At 41.0% G+C, this 20,704-nt stretch overlaps 1 protein-coding gene across 1 annotated transcript in view; it reads left to right on the top strand.

Annotated features, from left to right (window-relative positions):
- Positions 1-15,196, top strand: part of LOC137290450 (ankyrin repeat domain-containing protein 29-like) — a 154,026-nt gene extending 138,830 nt beyond the window's left edge. Inside the window, exons 6-9 of the mRNA XM_067821390.1 lie at positions 6,816-6,914; positions 10,413-10,508; positions 10,936-11,034; positions 14,266-15,196. Coding sequence (XP_067677491.1) covers positions 6,816-6,914; positions 10,413-10,508; positions 10,936-11,034; positions 14,266-14,430 — 459 coding nt within the window. The 3' untranslated portion in view covers positions 14,431-15,196. The remainder of the gene's footprint in view (positions 1-6,815; positions 6,915-10,412; positions 10,509-10,935; positions 11,035-14,265) is intronic.
- Positions 15,197-20,704: the final 5,508 nt, after the last annotated feature.

Genomic DNA, 20,704 nt, shown 5'->3' with positions numbered 1-20,704 from the left:
AAAATAAAGTGAATGTACGTACATTAACTGTAGGTTTATTTCAGAGTGGAGTGTTGTAAAAAATAAAGTGAATGTAGGTACATTAACTGTAGGTTTATTTCAGAGTGGAGTGTTGTAAAAAATAAAGTGAATGTACGTACATTAACTGTAGGTTTATTTCAGAGTGGAGTGTTGTAAAAAATAAAGTGAATGTACGTACATTAACTGTAGGTTTATTTCAGAGTGGAGTGTTATAAAAAATGAAGTGAATGTAGGTACATTAACTGTAGGTTTATTTCAGAGTGGAGTGTTGTAAAAAATAAAGTGAATGTACGTACATTAACTGTAGGTTTATTTCAGAGTGGAGTGTTGTAAAAAATAAAGTGAATGTACGTACATTAACTGTAGGTTTATTTCAGAGTGGAGTGTTATGAAAAATAAAGTGAATGTACATACATTAACTGTAGGTTTATTTCAGAGTGGAGTGTTGTAAAAAATAAAGTGAATGTAGGTACATTAACTGTAGGTTTATTTCAGAGTGGAGTGTTATAAAAAATAAAGTGAATGTACGTACATTAACTGTAGGTTTATTTCAGAGTGGAGTGTTGTAAAAAATAAAGTGAATGTACGTACATTAACTGTAGGTTTATTTCAGAGTGGAGTGTTGTAAAAAATAAAGTGAATGTACGTACATTAACTGTAGGTTTATTTCAGAGTGGAGTGTTATGAAAAATAAAGTGAATGTACATACATTAACTGTAGGTTTATTTCAGAGTGGAGTGTTGTAAAAAATAAAGTGAATGTACGTACATTAACTGTAGGTTTATTTCAGAGTGGAGTGTTGTAAAAAATAAAGTGAATGTACGTACATTAACTGTAGGTTTATTTCAGAGTGGAGTGTTGTAAAAAATAAAGTGAATGTACGTACATTAACTGTAGGTTTATTTCAGAGTGGAGTGTTTTATTTACATAATTTAACGAAAATGGAGATAAGCAATTATGTTACGGTGAAAGCGATTATTCAGTATGTGCATTAATATCAAACAGAAGGATTTAAAGACATCTTCCTCACTGTAGTGGAGAATATTCTGGTGATAAAAAGACCCAAATGGCGTTCATATCAAGAGTTGCAGTTGAGATCTTCAAATGTCCCTTATCTTTTCGTTCAAGAACCATATCCATATAATTTCAATCTAAATCATTTGGTTTGTGTTATGTTCACTATATACAAATGTTTGGAGACAAGAACATTCTTAGAAGTTAACACTTAAAACACAGTGTCTGCAATTATTTCAAAATGATGCATTCAAATGTGTTTGTTTCTTCTTTGGATTTCATGAACACACATACATTACTGCCTTTGTGTCACAGTTCTGAAATTATGAATTCAAATATTACGTATTTCACTTCAACAGACAGGTAAAAGCGACATAAAGGATTTATGATCCAAATCCAAGAATTCCTAATGTCTCACATCCATGTGGGTTAGGGTTAGGGTTAGGGTTAACCCTCACATCCATGTGTGTTAGGGTTAGGGTTAACTCTCACATCCATGTGTGTTAGTGTTAGGGTTAACCCTCACATCCATGTGTGACAGCACATTATCCTACCATGACTCTCATTCATACCGGATATTTTCAAATATGACTTTGGCTTTATGAATTGTTATACTAAATACAGTTGGAAAGGTTTGACTGAGAAACTGGAAAACATTCTTTAATATTTAAAATATTTAGTTACAAACAAACCTAACACTCTCTGCTTTCAATGGTGAGCAAATTCAGCATTCTTTCAAATCTGCCTACAGGTTAATCTATCTTACATAAGACATCAAAATCCATGTGACATCATCACGTTTAGTAGCGTAGGGTCTACCAGTGGCTTTTCACACCGAAGGCCCGGGTTCAGTTCTCTGTATGGGCACAATGTGTCCAGCCATGATATTGCTGAAATCTGAAAAAAGTGAGGTAAAATCCAACTCACTCACTACCTTACTTCTCCCACATGGCTACCCTCACCATCTTCTTGAAACACATTTGAAATCTATGTTGCCATCCTGCGTATTCTCATGTTTTACCCCAAATGCTCTCTGGGTATCTTACCCATGAACATCCTGGGGTAGAATAGGCCTTGAGCAACTATGCTTGTCATAAATGGCAACTATGCTTGTCGTAAGAGGCAACTAACAGGATGGGGTGGTCAGGCTTGCTGACTTGGTTGACACATGTCATCGGATCGATGCTCATGTTGTTGATCACTGGATTGTCTGGTCCAGACTCGATTATTTACAGACCGCCACCATATAGCTTGAATATTCCTGAGTGCAGCGTAAAACTAAACTCACTCACTCACTCACGGTATCTGGAATTACATTTACATGCTACATACAAACAAGTATGCCAACAACGTGGTACGATTATACAAGCATCAGTGGCTATGGTAAGGGATTTCTAAAATTCAAATAGCCCCAAAATCAATTATTTTCAGTAAATTTGTTTTAATTTGAATTCAAGACAAGAAATGATAAATGCATGGGCACATCTGCTTAATCTTGTTGACATACTAGTTAAACATGAACAGCATTTCATAATATTAAAGATTATGAAAAGGATGTTTTCTTTAAATGTCCTTGATGTTACAGTTAAGAATCTACCGCGACAAACAATGTAAGAAAAAACCCTGTGAACCAGCAAAACGGAACAAAGACAAGTCTAAAACGTTCAAATTCTGTATTATTTAGGCAAAGAAAGCAAGTTATACAAAGTCACAAGTCAATATAACAATATCGATTTCAAATACAATACAAGTGAGACAAAATCTAAGGCAATGGGTCACAAAATATATAGTATGGCAAACTCACCAAAGTCTTGGTGTGAGAGAGAAACAGTCATGCAGAATGTAATGCGGCGAGCGGTCTGACAGCAGTAGATGAAGCGCTGGCAGAGGCAGAATGACAAACTCCAGCGAATGAATATGATTGTGTGTATCTGTGTCGCTCACAACACGGCAACTAGTGTATATATACTTGCAGACATTTCCCGAAAGTACGAGCACTTACTGCAATTGCCAACACTGTAGAATGCTCTAGCAACGTTTTCCGGAAGTAGCAAACAGGAAGTCAAGAGGAGATAATTCCCAGACAAGCCTGCTGCTAAAATTCTAAAATGCGGATCATCTATTATACGAAAAATACGAAAACACTAAACATTGTGACCCAATAATATTTATATTATTACTGAATTAATAACAAAATATACAGAAAATACACACTTGTAACAATGAATAACAGGACTCTCTTGTGAAATATATGTTACCAAGTCTAGGATACATTTTTTTATCAGTTTGCATGCATAGTTCATCAACCATACTCCACATTCAACTTTAGTTCACATTCAGCTGCAGCCAGAAGTAGATTGACCCCAGAGGAATGAATCATATGAACAAAAGGGTTTCTCTGTTTCCCTTACATTCTGTTAGACACAGAAACATATTGGTATCAAGGTTTCACACATTATTTGATCATGTTTTGAACAATACTGAAGATGTTCGTTCGTAGTTCTCTCTATGGCACTTGGTGGGTCAAAATAGTAGGATGAGGATGAATGGAAATTTTATCATCAAACTGTGGTACTGAAAGTATTTCGAAAGCATGTACTTAAATTGGCAGGTGAAAGTCTCATGGCGAAAATTTTGTCACATTTCTCTTGGCCCAGTTTGAGACAAGATGTTGCTGCATTTCATAAGACCTGTCATGCATTCCAAATTGTTGGAAAACCAAATCAGAAAATTCCTTCTGTTCCTTTAGGACCTATAACGGCTTTTGAGGAACCTTTCAGTAGAGTTATTGTTGATTGTGTGCACTCAACATACCAACTTGTGCACTCAACATACTAACTCGGGTTCGATTTCCCACATGGGTACAACGTGTGAGGCCCATTTTCTGATGTCCCCTGCCGTGAGATCGCTGGAATATTGCTAAAAACTCACTCACTCACTCACTCAACATACTAACTTGTGCTCTCAAGATCAATTTTATTTCATCATGTCCCTTCAGCGCTTCAGCGTCTATATACTAGCTGATGGTGTTTTGATTTGTTTAGCCCAAACTGGATTTGTCCCTGCACTGACCAACAAGTGTGATGGGTTTGTCATTGCTGTTCAAAGTGAACTGATTCTTTTACCAACTTAGGCATGCAAGGATTTCCATTTTTTCCATTGTGTTCTGGTGTCTATCAAACACTTGCATATACATAGGTGCTTGAAGACATCTTCAACTGATTGTTGCCTCTTTTTTGGATTTACTGTACATTTTTATTTATTTCAGAAAAAATGGATCAAGGCAAAACCAAGGCAAAAGAAGAAGATTTTGAAATAATCCTGTAGAGTGTACAAGTTTTCTGAAACTGTTTTGATAAAGAGTGTTGATTTCATGCCTGCCATTCATGTTTCCTTGGTAACGAGTCTGTTTTCCATAGACATTATTTCCCCATGCCACAACCGTGACGGAATGGGGGACCATATATATACATACATACATACATACATACTTCCTGATTCTTGTTAGCGTTGTATCTCATGAACTGTTATACCCAATGTCTTCAATATGTGGTGACAGCCGACACTGGGAGATGACACAGGCACCAGTTGATTTGGGTGACCTTGACCATATTTTCAAGGTCACCACAAAGCTCTGACCGCTTTTCAAACTCTTGTTAATGACCCAATGTCTTCAAATTTGGTGACAGCCGACATTGGGGGATTACACAGACATCGGGTTTCTTTGCGTGATTGTGCATATACTAGTCATTTCATGCATCTTGTGAGTGACCAAAAAGTAAAAAGTAGTGAATATGTTATGAATATTACAGTCTCTTTTACTAGCAGGGGACACTGCCACATTAGTTTGCGAACATTTGTTGTTAATGGTGAGGGTTTTATTGAAAACTTAAAATGACATCGTGACAGAATATGTTCAATTACGTTTCATGAATCATAAACATTCATATGAATAAAACATTTTGAGAATAACTTATTGGTTGCTTCCTCGGTATCAGAACCAAACAGTCATAAAACACATTGTTTCTGGAACCATAAAAATTCACGTGAATAAAACATTTTAGAAACATGAAATGTAAAAGATATGTTTATTCAGATCAATATGTTATTTTGATATATGTATAAAATAGCACTTATTTAAAACTGTGGTACATCAAATATAACAAATATGTATTCATTGTGGAGACACAAAGTGACCAACTAAACTAACTGGCAAAAGAAATGGTACCAACTGGTAATCACTGACATTACAAAATGATAAACCACCATTGTGTAAAGGGAAAGTGAATTTTAATAAGAGGTGAATGTATGGATGAATCATAGTTGATTTGTATAATGCCTGGTTTCCAGACTGGACATACCTGCTCCTGCAGGAAGCCTGTTGAACTGAGTGGGAAAAAAAGATCTTCCGATGAGTTAGTGACTGGAGCCTTTTGTTTGACAATTGCTGATTTCCAGGGGTAGGGAATTCTCTGAAGCAACAATATGTCATGATCCACAGTATCGAAAGCTGCAGAGAGGTCTTGCAGAACTAAGAGAACTGTTTGGTTAGGGTTAGGGTTAGCCCTAACCCTAACCTAACCCTAACCCTGAAGCAACAATATGTCATGATCCACAGTATCGAAAGCTGCAGAGAGGTCTTGCAGAACAAAGAGAACTGTTTCCTGATTGTCCAGTGAATGCATGTCATTTTGGACACACAATAGGGCAGTCTCGGTACTGTGCTTCCACTTATAGGCAGACTGGAATTCTTCTCAAAGGCCATTATGGTTAAGATGTTCCCTGAGACGTATGGAAACAATCCTTTCCAAAACTTCACCAAGAAATGGGAGATGGGATATTGGACACTAGGCGAAAGTTGTTCAGCAGTGTTTCATCTAATGCCACTCTATTAGGAGAGGAGTAACAAGTGTTCATTTGAAGGAGTTGAGAGAACAGTGTACAATGGCGGCAACAGACCAACCCAGGGATCTCTACAGTTCTTCAGCGCAGATGTCGGTAACACTCTCAAGGTGCAGGTTTTACTTGCTGCCTTCATAGTGAGACTGTCAATCTCTGTGACGTGTTACAGGTGTAAAACCTGTGTCAATCTTTGTGACGTGTTACAGGTGTAAAACCTGTGTCAATCTCTGTGACGTGTTACAGGTGTAAAACCTGGGAACTGTGCATCATACTGGCATTATGGTTTGTTCACCAGCAGACACAGCCAAATGAATGTCTTGACTTTCGTCAGCAAAGTAGTTTGCTTTTTCTTCATTGACACGGGATGACGGGATGCTAACTTTTCTGCTTATCAAAGATTCAGGCACAGAAAATAGTCTTTTTGTACTGGGATTATATTTCAGTAATAACAGTTTTGTAGTACCTGAACAGAAGGAAACTGATAAATGGGGAATAACAACTGCCTCATTCCCAGTACCCTGCTTTTGCAATGTGTTTAAGCTGGGTGACCTTATATTTCTCCATTTCGTACACATCTGTTTCCTGTCTGTGCTTTCTCCAATGTTTTTCAGCACATCTTCTGGCATGTTTAGTTTTATGAACTTTGTTATCCGTTTAGTGCTAGGTCTTAGCTTAACTTTCATGAGCATGTATTTGCACATGCATATTGCCCATACACCTGTTATGGTCATTGAAGTTTGCTGACCTTGACATCAGACTAATGATGGCATGCTACCTGGAGGGTAGGTTAGATGTGTTAAACCAACACCACCTTACTGTTGCTTATTCTTTTCATGCTTTTCTATATCCTGTCTATATACAATGAAACTCAATTTCAGGATCATGCCACCCCATTGTGGATAGCTGCACAGATGGGCCATGCCCCAGTTGTCAAGGTGATGTTGGAGTCAGGAGCAGAAGTGGATGCCACCAGAGAAGTATGTGGGAAATAGGATGGAACAGGTGGCGAGTTGGATTAAGATGATCACAAGCTTGGCATACTGCACTAATAAGTTAATCCTGACCTGTACATCCTGTCTGAATGTGTTTACCAGCACCCAAACATCCTGTCTAAATCTCTTTACCCTGTCCTCAACATCCTGTCTGAATGTTTACCCTGACCCCAACTTCTTGTCTGAAACTCTTTACCTGACCCTGACATCCTTTCTAAATATTTTCCCTGACCCAAACATCCTGTCTGAATCTCTTTACCTTGACCTCAGCATCCTGTCTGAATCTCTTTACCTTGACCTCAACATCCTGTCTGAATGTTTACCATTACCCCAACATCCTTTCTGAATCTCTTTACCCTGACCCCAACATCCTGGCTGAATATTTACCATTACCCCAACATCCTTTCTGAATCTCTTTACCCTGACCCCAACATCCTGGCTGAATATTTACCATTACCCCAACATCCTGTCTGAATCTCTTTACCTTGACCTCAACATCCTGTCTGAATGTTTACCATTACCCCAACATCCTTTCTGAATCTCTTTACCCTGACCCCAGCATCATGTCTGAATGTTTACCCTGACCCCAACATCCTTTCTGAATCTCTTTACCCTGACCCCAACATCCTGGCTGAATATTTGCCCTGACACCAACCAGCATCATGTCTGAATCTCTTTACCTAGCCCCAGCATCCTGTCTGAATGTTTACCATTACCCCAACATCCTTTCTGAATCTCTTTACCTAGCCCCAGCATCCTGTCTGAATGTTTACCATTACCCCAACATCCTTTCTGAATCTCTTTACCTAGCCCCAGCATCCTGTCTGAATGTTTACCATTACCCCAACATCCTTTCTGAATCTCTTTACCTTGACCTCAACATCCTGGCTGAATATTTACCATTACCCCAACATCCTTTCTGAATCTCTTTACCCTGACCCCAACATCCTGGCTGAATATTTGCCCTGACACCAACCAGCATCATGTCTGAATCTCTTTACCTAGCCCCAGCATCCTGCCTGAATGTTTTCGTGACCTGAACATCCTGTGTGAATCTCTTTACCCTGACCCCAGCATCATGTCTGAATGTTTACCTTGACCCCAACATCCTGTCTGAATCTCTTTACCCTGAAACCAGCATCCTGCTTGAATGATCTCAATATCCTGTCTGAATCTCTTTACCCTGATAGTGTGCAAATCCAGACATCCTAGTTGAGTGTAAAGAATGACTCAAATCTGTTCATTGTGTATGGCTGGATTTGCTCACTGATGCATCAGTATCCCTCAGCATCAGTAGGAGTCACTGCTGGATGGAGGTGCTCTCTCAGCATCAGTAGTTGTCACTGCTGGCTGGAGGTGTTCACTCAGCAGTTGTAGAGGTGACTGTTGGCATCAGGAACTCCCTCAGCATCAGTAGGAGTCACTGCTGATTGGAGGTGCTCTCTCAGCAATTGTAGGGTTGACTGCTGGCTGGAGGTGCTCACTCAGCATCAGTAGGGGTGACTGTTTTCGTGAGGATCTCCTTCAGCATTAGTAGGAGTTACTGCTGGTTGGAGGTGCTCACTCAGCATTTGTAGGGGTGACTGTTGGCTGTAGGAACTCACTCAGCATCATTTGGGGTCACTGCTGGATAGAGGTTCTCACTCAGCTGTAGTAGGGGTCACTACAGGTGGTAGGAACTCACTCAGAATCAGTGGGGGAGGTGACAGCTGACTGGAGGAATTCGCTCAGCATCAGTAGGAGTCACTGCTGATTGGAGGTTCTCACTCAACATCAGTGAGGTGACTGCTGGTTTGAGGAGCTCACTCAGCATCAGTAGGATTGACTGCTGGTGGGAGGAACTCACTCAATGACAGTGGGGTCACTCTGGCTAGAGGTACTCAGCAGTACACCACCTATGCATGGCCCGGGAGATTAGTTGTCACAAACAGCAGGTTGAGTTAGCTTCATTACATAGGAGAGCACAGAATGTTATTAATGTTGCGTTCGTGTGAAACCTGCTCTCATGGATTCATTATCAAACATGTCCAGGCAAACAATACTTCTGAAAAAAACAATAATTAAATGTTTAAATTGAATTGTCATATGCTATCTAGCTTGGTTTACTTTGGAATGTATTAGTATTGACTTGATCAGGTCAAGCTGAACAAGCTGTAGTTGGTGTCACTGCTGCTTTAAGGTGCTCACTCAACATCAGTAGGGTGTCACTGCTGCTTTAAGGTGCTCACTCAACATCAGTAGGGTGTCACTGCTGCTTTAAGGTGCTCACTCAACATCAGTAGGGGGTCACTGCTGCTTTAAGGTGCTCACTCAACATCAGTAGGGGGTCACTGTTGCTTTAAGGTGCTCACTCAACATCAGTAGGGTGTCACTGCTGGTCGAAGACGCTTAATATCAATAGGGTGTCACTGCTGGTCGAAGGCGCTCAGCATTAGTAAGGTGTTACTGCTTGTTGAAGGCACTCAGCATCAGTAAGGTGTCACTGCTGGTGGAAGGCCCTCAACATCACTAAGGTGTCAGTGCTGGTTGAAGGCACTCAGCATCTGTAGAGTGTCACTGCTAGTCGAAGGTGCTCAGCATCAGTAAGGTGTCACTGCTGGTCGAAGGTGCTCATCATCAGTAAGGTGTGACTGCTGTTTGTGAAGGCACTCAACATCAATAAGGTGTCACTGTTGGTTGAAGGAGCTCAGCATCAGTAAGGTGTCATGCCATTGTTTGAGAGACATACTAGGCATAAGTGGTCCACTAGTAGGATTCAAAAGTTATTACAAACTGGAATGTGATATTGCAATCATATAAAAAATGTTGTGTGCTCTGGTAGATGTGATAATGAAAATAATAATAAGGATGCTGAGGCAATGCAATACTCAGTACTACAAAGGGGCATGCTCAAAGCATGCACAAACATTGAAAAACTAGCACATCAAAAGTCACATGAATCAATATGTTAGAAGATAGTTGTAGATATGAGCTTGGAGAGAGGTACTGTTTGTATCGGCTGGAAAAGTGTGGTTTGAGGTTATTCTTGAACACTTGAAGAGATGGACCTGTGCATAGTTTAAGTGGAAGTGAGTTCCATGGTGCAGTTGCAGCTGATGCAAAAGAGCTGGCACCAAATGTCTCGAGGTTGGATGATGGAGGACCCAGCAGGTGTTGCTTACTCTGAGGGCACAAACAAAAATGTATTGTGTGAAAACATTGCTCAAATATGAAGGAGTTAGCACACCTTGAAATCACTTCTAGTAGGGATCCATAACCAGTGCAAGGAATCCTGAACAAAATGTATGCGATAGGAGGGCTAAAAACGGGCAATTCTATTTAGGAGAGATTGCAGGCACTTTATATATCGCTTTTGGAGGCACGTGTAAGCAGACTGTGGCAGTAATCCAATCTTGACAGAATGAGTGAGCAAACAAGCAGAGCAGTGGTGCTTTGGGTCAGTTGGTAGCAAATGCTATATATTATACCATATGTTTGTTGAAGGATGGAGCAACTCCCTTATTCAAGGCATGTCACAAAGGTCATCTGGAAGTCATTGATGAACTGCTCAAGCACAAGCCATGCTGTGGTCTTCTCCAGGTAATCTTCAACAGATAAACCATGCTGTGGTCTGCTTCACATAATGTTGTCAATCACAAGCCAGGCTTTGGTCTTTATGTAGTGGGGGTGGTCAGGTACCTTTGCTATTAAAACATCAGCTTGTCACTCCAAAGACACAGGTTCTATTCCCCAGATGGGTACAATATGTGAAGCATTTTTTCCCGCCATCATATTGCAGGACTGTTGCTAACAAGTGGCGTAAAACTTAACTCACCCACTCTTTATGTAATGTTGTCAAGCCTAAAACGTACCTGTGGTCTACTCCACATAATACGAGTTATTACGTGGTCTAATTTCTGCCAAATTTCTCAGCACAAATCCTTCCATCAGGTACTAAGGTAATGTGACTGCACGTGCATACTGGTTAACCTTTTGTTAGTTTTAAATGTAAAGGATATTGTTTCAGAATGGAGAAACGCCCCTCCATGCAGCAGCTCTGTTTGGTCATTCCAAGGTCATCAAGTTATTGCTGTCAAGAGGGGTTGATCCCTATGTTAAGAACAAGGTGAGGTGCATTCTTCAAACAACACTAGATGCATGTGCCTTTGGAATATTAAGGGTAGTCTCTAGAATTCAGCACACTCGAAGTTTGGCTTTTGAGATGGTCTGGTCAGTAGCATCCAAGCTTTCTCTGGCCACATAAGGAGAGTCTGGTACAGCAAGGGTGGTTTTGCACAGTTTCCATTCATTTTCACAAGAGTTTTGATGTTTTTTAAGAGTTCCTCCGGATTTGCCTATGTACCACAGTCCATTCTTTGTATCCATGGTTGTCCTAGATGGCCATGTGAAGAGATTCCTCCGCAGTCCGTTCCTTGTATCCATGGTTGCCCTTGCCATGTGAAGAGATTCCTCCGCAGTCTGTTCCTTGTATCCATGGTTGCCCTTGCCATGTGAAGAGATTCCTCCACAGTCTGTTCCTTGTATCCATGGTTGCCCTTGCCATGTGAAGAGATTCCTCCGCAGTCTGTTCCTTGTATCCATGGTTGCCCTTGCCATGTGAGGAGATTCTACCACAATCCGTTCCTTGTATCCATGGTTGTCCTGCATGGCTATGTAAGGAGATTCTGCTACAGTCTGGTACTTGTATCCTTGATTGTCCTGACCATGTGAGGAGATTCTACTGCTATCAATTCCTTGTATCCATGGTTGTTGCATGGCATGTAAGGAGATTCTGCTACAGTCTGGTACTTGTATCCTTGATTGTCCTGACCATGTGAGGAGATTCTAATACAGTCTGTTCCTTGTATCCATGGTTGTCCTGGCCTTGTGAGGAGATTCTAATACAGTCTGTTCCTTGTATCCATGGTTGTCATGGCCATGTGAGGAGATTCTAATACAGTCTGTTCCTTGTATCCATGGTTGTCCTGACCATGTCAGGAGATTCTAATACAGTCCGTTCCTTGTATCCATGGTTGTCCTGGCCATGTGAGGAGATTCTAATACAGTCCGTTCCTTGTATCCATGGTCCTGGCCATGTGAGATTCTAATACAGTCCGTTGTTACTAGAGACCATGTATGTGAATAACAACTGGTACATAATTGGGAGAGGCCAGTTGGAGAGAAGGAACAAGAAATGAGACTGGTGATGAAGCTATTAAACAAGGGGATCAAGTTGTGATAACAAGCTAATTGGGCATTTTATAGAGTCTGTTCTTTGATTAATTCTTCACAGGCTGATGGTATGTAGTATCGTAGGTCTCTGTTGACCAAACGTTTGTAGCAGCAGATTTTAAAGGCTTTCAATAGTTTTCTTTTTGTGAAGTCTTCATTCTTGCTTGATAGGACTTCAACATTGTTAGACTTGATTTGATGGGTATCAATGGGTATGTTCTTTTATGCTGTTATCATTTGGGTAGCAGGTTTCACCTATATAGGAATCACCACTTTCTGTTGGTGATTCAGCTCATGTTCTAGGTCATGGCTACTGGAGCAAATGTTCTTGGCATGCTTGGTTAGGGTTGAAGTGACACTAAACTTTTAGACTAGATATAGTCAATGCCTCGTCTGTCCGTCCGTCCGTCTGTCCGTACTCATTTTGTTTCAGAAACCGTTCAATATTTTAAAACCAAACTTGATATATATAGTAATCTAAGCCTATGGTTGTGCCTTTTCCTATTTACAGATTTTTGGCATTTATATTTTTTTTGTTTTTCCATGGAACATTTTGGTGTTAGTCTTATGGTGGGGTGGGCTTCGTTTCCGTAGATCTATCAATCAGAACCTAGAGTGGTGCCTTTTGCTATGTACTATTTATTTTGTATGTATTATTTTCTCGGATTCCATGGAAATGTTTCGGACATAGTCTCAAAATTGAGAGGTGTGTTTCGTTTCCAGAGCAGAACTCAAAAACCGTTCAATATCTTTCTGCAAAACTTGGTAGATATATCAGTCAGAAGCTGAAGTGGTGCCTTTTGCTATGTACAGGTTTTTGTGATGTATTATTTTCACAGTTTCGGACATAGTCTCAAAATTGAGAGGTGTGTTTCGTTTCTGGAGCAGAACTCAAAAACCGTTCAATATTTTTCTGGTAGATATATCAGTCTGAACCTATAGTGGTGCCTTTTGGTATTTACAGGTTTTTGTATTTATTATTTTCTTGGTTTCCATCAAAACGTTTCAGACTTAGTCTCAAAATGGTGGGATGTGCTTCGTGTCCGGTGCAGAACTCAAAAACCATTCAATGTTTTTCTGCAAAACTTGGTAGATATATCAATCAGAAGCTGAAGTGGTGCCTTTTGCTTTGTACAGGATCTTGTGATTTATTATTTTCTCGGTTTCCATGGAAACGTTTTGGACCTAGTCTGAAAAGTGAGAGGTGTTTCATTTCTAGAACAGAACTCAAAAGCTTCTTGATATCTGTTCGTAAAACCTTCTAGATATGTGTGGCAGACCCCAAAGTGGTGCCTTTTGGTTTTTAAAGGTTTTTGTGATTCATTATTTTCTTGGTTTCCATTTAAACCTTTCGGACCTAGTCTCAAAATGAAGGTATGGGCTTCATTCCCAGAGCACAGCTCGAAAACCATTTCATATCTTTCAACAGATCTTGGCAGATATATGGAATTGTGACTTTGCTGGTTACAGATATATGACATTTATAATCTTTATGAATTCCATGGAAACAATTCAAACTTAGTCTAAAAAAACAATGAGTAACTCTCAGATTATTTTTCCTTTCAAACATGTGGGGGCCGGGGGGATATGTCATCTTCTGATGACTCTTGTTTTAGAGGGGTGGATGTACTAATCAGAATGGGTGGATTTTCTGTAGACTATGGTTTAGAGGTTCTTGCAGGGGTCTGTGGATACATGGACATCTAGGAAGGGGAATGTTCTCAGGAACATTGTGTACTCAGTGTATTGTTCTGATTGTTCTCAGGAACATTGTGTTCTCAGTGTATTGTTCTGATTGTTCTCAGGAACATTATGTACTCAGTGTATTGTTCTGATTGTTCTCAGGAACATTATGTACTCAGTGTATTGTTCTGATTGTTCTCAGGAACATTATGTACTCAGTGTATTGTTCTGATTGTTCTCAGGAACATTATGTACTCAGTGTATTGTTCTGATTGTTCCCAGGAATGTTATGTACTGAATGTACTGTTCTGATTGTTCTCAGGAACATTGTGTACTCAGTGTATTGTTCTGATTGTTCCCAGGAATGTTATGTACTGAATGTACTGTTCTGATTGTTCTCAAAAACATTATGTACTCACTGTATCATTCTGATTGCTTACAGGAAGGTCAGACAGCATCTGAGCTTGCCAAGGAGGCAGGTTATGAGTACATTGCCAAGGTAATAGACAGTATGACTTCCTCTACAGCTGTCACTAACAATGGCACAGCTGACATCATGGATGACTCACATTCGAACAGCGATGTTTCTGTCACACTCCCGATGTAGCGTCACATCAGACCAGATAAAGCTTACAGACTGTTGTGAACAAAGCATAGCCCTACTTGTCTCCAGCTGCTTTCTTGACCTTGTTTTAATGTCCAACCAGAACAGCCTACTGCTTGGAGAAATATACACATGAACATGTGCTCTCTGCAGGAACAGAAACATCCGCACGTATGAAGCAGTCTGTGAGTGTAAGCTTGGTGGGCATTTGGTTGCTCCATCCCTGTCCAAGACAAACACAGATATTACATGAGGATGTTTGTCAGACTTGCTGTGAAATATGAATTACTGATAATGTTTGTAAGTACATGTATTTCCCATATCCTGAATGGTGAATACTTTGAACACCAACGGAAAGTTGTTTATTCTATGTGAATACTTTGAACACCAGTGGAAAGTTGTTTATTCAGTGTGAATACTTTGAACACCAGTGGAAAGTTGTTTATTCTATGTGAATACTTTGAACACCAACGGAAAGTTGTTTATTCAACATTCAGCCTGAGTGAGGCACTACTCTAGAGATTCCTGGACTCCTGACTGGCATGACACTGACAACAGCTTGTTCTTCTATTGAAGGAGTAAAGACTCTGGATCACAAAGCTGACTTAGCAAAATGAAAGAAACAAACTACGTTTGCTATTTATAAACCTGTGTACAATAAGTTCAAATTACATTTCTTGCTGTGTCAGTTACGTCTTGTGTTAACTATGAATATATCTACCTTATGTTCAAAATCCCAGATCTGAATATATTTCTACCTAGTGTATGTTTCTTTTTGACTGCATTCTTCCTGACTTGTTCTCCTTTCTTTATTTTAGGAGTCAAATGTACAGGTTTGAGGTAGTTTATGTAGCCATGGTAACACAGTAGCCACCACAACACCATGAATGATGATATCTTCAGTACCTGCGTTACATATTTTCGTATTCCATGATATGACGATAGTATCTCTAATTTTTCTTTACTCATGTTGTGCTTATGGACTTATTCAAAGAGGGATTGTTATAAACTTTTTTGGACATTGTTTATAATTTTAGTTGGATTCACAGGTTGGGACCCATGTTGGAATACAGACACTGAAGAAGGCTTAGCTAGTGGGCTACAGCTCTTCACGCAGCCTAATGGTTAAACAGTCTGTACATCATGCGGGAGACCCCAGTTCAATTCCACACACTGGCACAGTGTGTGAAGCCCATTTTTGGAGTCCCCACTTTGACATTTCTGAGACACTGCAGATACTCACTCTTCATACAGCAATGAGTTACACACCAGCAGTACACTCTCTCTATAGTTGCAGCTAATAATTTATCATGTCCATTGAAATCAAACTTTCCCCATGCTTGATTAATGTATTCATCAGAAATATCCAAGATGCTCTCTAATACTGTCTGCTGTCATTCTGCCACATTCTCAAACATCAGGGTTTCTACATCATAGAATATTGTGAATATTTCTTTTATGAGAGTTTTCTCCCTCTTATGATGTGAATGGGGTTGAATGGATATTTTCTTATTCTCATATCTTCTACTCACATCAGAATCTTGCCAAGATTATTATAGTATAACTGGTTCTCTATAATGAGTCATAATAGGGTTAAGCAGATGTACAGTATTATGATGATAGCGTGTATGTTGTATTTCACATATGAATTTTCTCAACCCAAATGGTTTTGTCCATAGTCTAAGCCCATTGTTTATTTCACACAGTTGGGTAGACTACTTCCAACACAGGACTGACACAGTCAGGCAGACTATTACTACCAACACAGGACTGACACAGTCAGGTAGACTACTACTACCAACACAGGACTGACACAGTCAGGAAGACTATTACTACCAACACAGGACTGACACAGTCAGGTAGACTATTACTACCAACACAGGACTGACACAGTCAGGTAGACTATTACTACCAACACAGGACTGACACAGTCAGGTATACTACCGCCAACACAGGACCGACACAGTCAGGCAGACTATTACTACCAACACAGGACTGACACAGTCAGGTATACTACCCCCAACACAGGACTGACACAGTCAGGTAGACTATTACTACCAACACAGGACTGACACAGTCAGGTATACTACCCCCAACACAGGACTGACACAGTCAGGTAGACTATTACTACCAACACAGGACTGACACAGTTAGGTAGACTATTACTACCAACACAGGACTGACACAGTTAGGTAGACTATTACTACCAACACAGGACTGACACAGTCAGGTAGACTATTACTACCAACACAGGACTGACACAGTCAGGTAGACTATTACTACCAACACAGGACTGACACAGTCAGGTAGACTATTACTACCAACACAGGACTGACACAGTCAGGTAGACTATTACCACCAACACAGGACTGACACAGTCAGGTAGACTATTACTACCAACACAGGACTGACACAGTCAGGTATACTACCGCCAACACAGGACCGACACAGTCAGGCAGACTATTACTACCAACACAGGACTGACACAGTCAGGTATACTACCCCCAACACAGGACTGACACAGTCAGGTAGACTATTACTACCAACACAGGACTGACACAGTCAGGTAGACTATTACTACCAACACAGGACTGACACAGTCAGGTATACTACCCCCAACACAGGACTGACACAGTCAGGTAGACTATTACTACCAACACAGGACTGACACAGTCAGGTATACTACCCCCAACACAGGACCGACACAGTCAGGCAGACTATTACTACCAACACAGGACTGACACAGTCAGGTATACTACCCCCAACACAGGACTGACACAGTCAGGTAGACTATTACTACCAACACAGGACTGACACAGTCAGGTATACTACCCCCAACACAGGACTGACACAGTCAGGTAGACTATTACTACCAACACAGGACTGACACAGTCAGGTAGACTACCCCCAACACAGGACCGACACAGTCAGGCAGACTATTACTACCAACACAGGACTGACACAGTCAGGTAGACTATTACTACCAACACAGGACTGACACAGTCAGGTAGACTATTACTACCAACACAGGACTGACACAGTCAGGTAGACTATTACTACCAACACAGGACTGACACAGTCAGGTAGACTATTACTACCAACACAGGACTGACACAGTCAGGTAGACTATTACTACCAACACAGGACTGACACAGTCAGGTATACTACCGCCAACACAGGACCGACACAGTCAGGCAGACTATTACTACCAACACAGGACTGACACAGTCAGGTATACTACCCCCAACACAGGACTGACACAGTCAGGTAGACTATTACTACCAACACAGGACTGACACAGTCAGGTATTCTACCCCCAACACAGGACTGACACAGTCAGGTAGACTATTACTACCAACACAGGACTGACACAGTCAGGTAGACTATTACTACCAACACAGGACTGACACAGTCAGGTAGACTATTACTACCAACACAGGACTGACACAGTCAGGTAGACTATTACTACCAACACAGGACTGACACAGTCAGGTATACTACCCCCAACACAGGACTGACACAGTCAGGTAGACTATTACTACCAACACAGGACTGACACAGTCAGGTATACTACCCCCAACACAGGACTGACACAGTCAGGTATACTACCGCCAACACAGGACCGACACAGTCAGGTAGACTATTACTACCAACACAGGACTGACACAGTCAGGTAGACTATTACTACCAACACAGGACTGACACAGTCAGGTAGACTACCCCCAACACAGGACCGACACAGTCAGGTAGACTATTACTACCAACACAGGACTGACACACAGTCAGGTATACTACCCCCAACACAGGACTGACACAGTCAGGTAGACTATTACTACCAACACAGGACTGACACAGTCAGGTATACTACCCCCAACACAGGACTGACACAGTCAGGTAGACTATTACTACCAACACAGGACTGACACAGTCAGGTAGACTATTACTACCAACACAGGACTGACACAGTCAGGTATACTACCCCCAACACAGGACCGACACAGTCAGGCAGACTATTACTACCAACACAGGACTGACACAGTCAGGTATACTACCCCCAACACAGGACTGACACAGTCAGGCAGACTATTACTACCAACACAGGACTGACACAGTCAGGAAGACTATTGCTACCAACACAGGACTGACACAGTCAGGTAGACTATTACTACCAACACAGGACTGACACAGTCAGGTATACTACCGCCAACACAGGACTGACACACAGTCAGGTAGACTATTACTACCAACACAGGATTGACACAGTCAGGCAGACTATTACTACCAACACAGGACTGACACAGTCAGGTATACTACCCCCAACACAGGACTGACACAGTCAGGTAGACTACCCAAATGAACACACCAATAGGGCTGAGATTGATCAATATGGTGTGGCTAGCATTGTCTTGTCTGTTATTTAACCGGCTTGTGTAACCTGTGTATGATATATTTCTTGTTCAGGAGTTAAATCAACCACCATCAGCATATACTCTACAGCAAATATGAGCAATGTGTGCAATATTCAAGTGTCTGATAAAGAGTTTGGGTGTAGACTTGTATGCTGTTAATGGACGTATTTGTAATTCACACATTAATGTGCTACTTTCATAGCGTAGAAGGTATTCACAATTTCCAAATGAGGACATTATTTGAAAGAGTACAGAGTTAAATACTGACAAAATTGAAAGCATCTGAGAACTACTTAGTTAACAAGTGACTAGCAGTTACCAGCCATTCCATCATTGCGATATTGACTTGTCTACTTGTGGCTACCTGGCCTTCATGTCCATGCAAACAACCGTAAGGTCAGTTTTTAGAGTATTTAATGTAGCAGCAGAGAAGTTTTTATATTCATTTGAGTTTGAGTTGTAACATTCTGTGAAACATCCTGTATCTAACCCGAGAAACCAGCTACTGGGGAGATGACCACACACATAGTTTTAATGTTGTGATGCAAGTTCTGTGAAACATCCTGTATCTAACCCGAGAAACCAGCTACTGGGGAGATGACCACACACGTAGTTTTAATGTTGTGATGCAAGTTCTGTGAAACATCCTGTATCTAACCCGAGAAACCAGCTACTGGGGAGATGACCACACACGTAGTTTTAATGTTGTGATGCAAGTTCTGTGAAACATCCTGTATCTAACCCGAGAAACCAGCTACTGGGGAGATGACCACACACGTAGTTTTAATGTTGTGATGCAAGTTCTGTGAAACATCCTGTATCTAACCCGAGAAACCAGCTACTGGGGAGATGACCACACACATAGTTTTAATGTTGTGATGCAAGTTCTGTGAAACATCCTGTATCTAACCCAGGAAACCAGCTACTGGGGAGATGACCACACACATAGTTTTAATGTTGTGATGCAAGTTCTGTGAAACATCCTGTATCTAACCCGAGAAACCAGCTACTGGGGAGATGACCACACACATAGTTTTAATGTTGTGATGCAAGTTCTGTGAAACATCCTGTATCTAACCCAAGAAACCAGCAACTGGGGAGATGACCACACACGTAGTTTTAATGTTGTGATGCAAGTTCTGTGAAACATCCTGTATCTAACCCGAGAAACCAGCTACTGGGGAGATGACCACACACATAGTTTTAATGTTGTGATGCAAGTTCTGTGAAACATCCTGTATCTAACCCGAGAAACCAGCTACTGGGGAGATGACCACACACATAGTTTTAATGTTGTGATGCAAGTTCTGTGAAACATCCTGTATCTAACCCGGGAAACCAGCTACTGGGGAGATGACCACACACATAGTTTTAATGTTGTGATGCAAGTTCTGTGAAACATCCTGTATCTAACCCGGGAAACCAGCTACTGGGGAGATGACCACACACGTAGTTTTAATGTTGTGATGCAAGTTCTGTGAAACATCCTGTATCTAACCCGAGAAACCAGCTACTGGGGAGATGACCACACACGTAGTTTTAATGTTGTGATGCAAGTTCTGTGAAACATCCTGTATCTAACCCGAGAAACCAGCTACTGGGGAGATGACCACACACGTAGTTTTAATGTTGTGATGCAATTTCTGTGAAACATCCTGTATCTAACCCGAGAAACCAGCTACTGGGGAGATGACCACACACGTAGTTTTAATGTTGTGATGCAAGTTCTGTGAAACATCCTGTATCTAACCCGAGAAACCAGCTACTGGGGAGATGACCACACACGTAGTTTTAATGTTGTGATGCAAGTTCTGTGAAACATCCTGTATCTAACCCGAGAAACCAGCTACTGGGGAGATGACCACACA

This window comes from Haliotis asinina, chromosome 7, assembly GCF_037392515.1.
Source record: "Haliotis asinina isolate JCU_RB_2024 chromosome 7, JCU_Hal_asi_v2, whole genome shotgun sequence".
Classification (NCBI taxonomy): domain Eukaryota; kingdom Metazoa; phylum Mollusca; class Gastropoda; order Lepetellida; family Haliotidae; genus Haliotis; species Haliotis asinina.
This window is presented reverse-complemented; position numbering and strand designations above follow the sequence as displayed.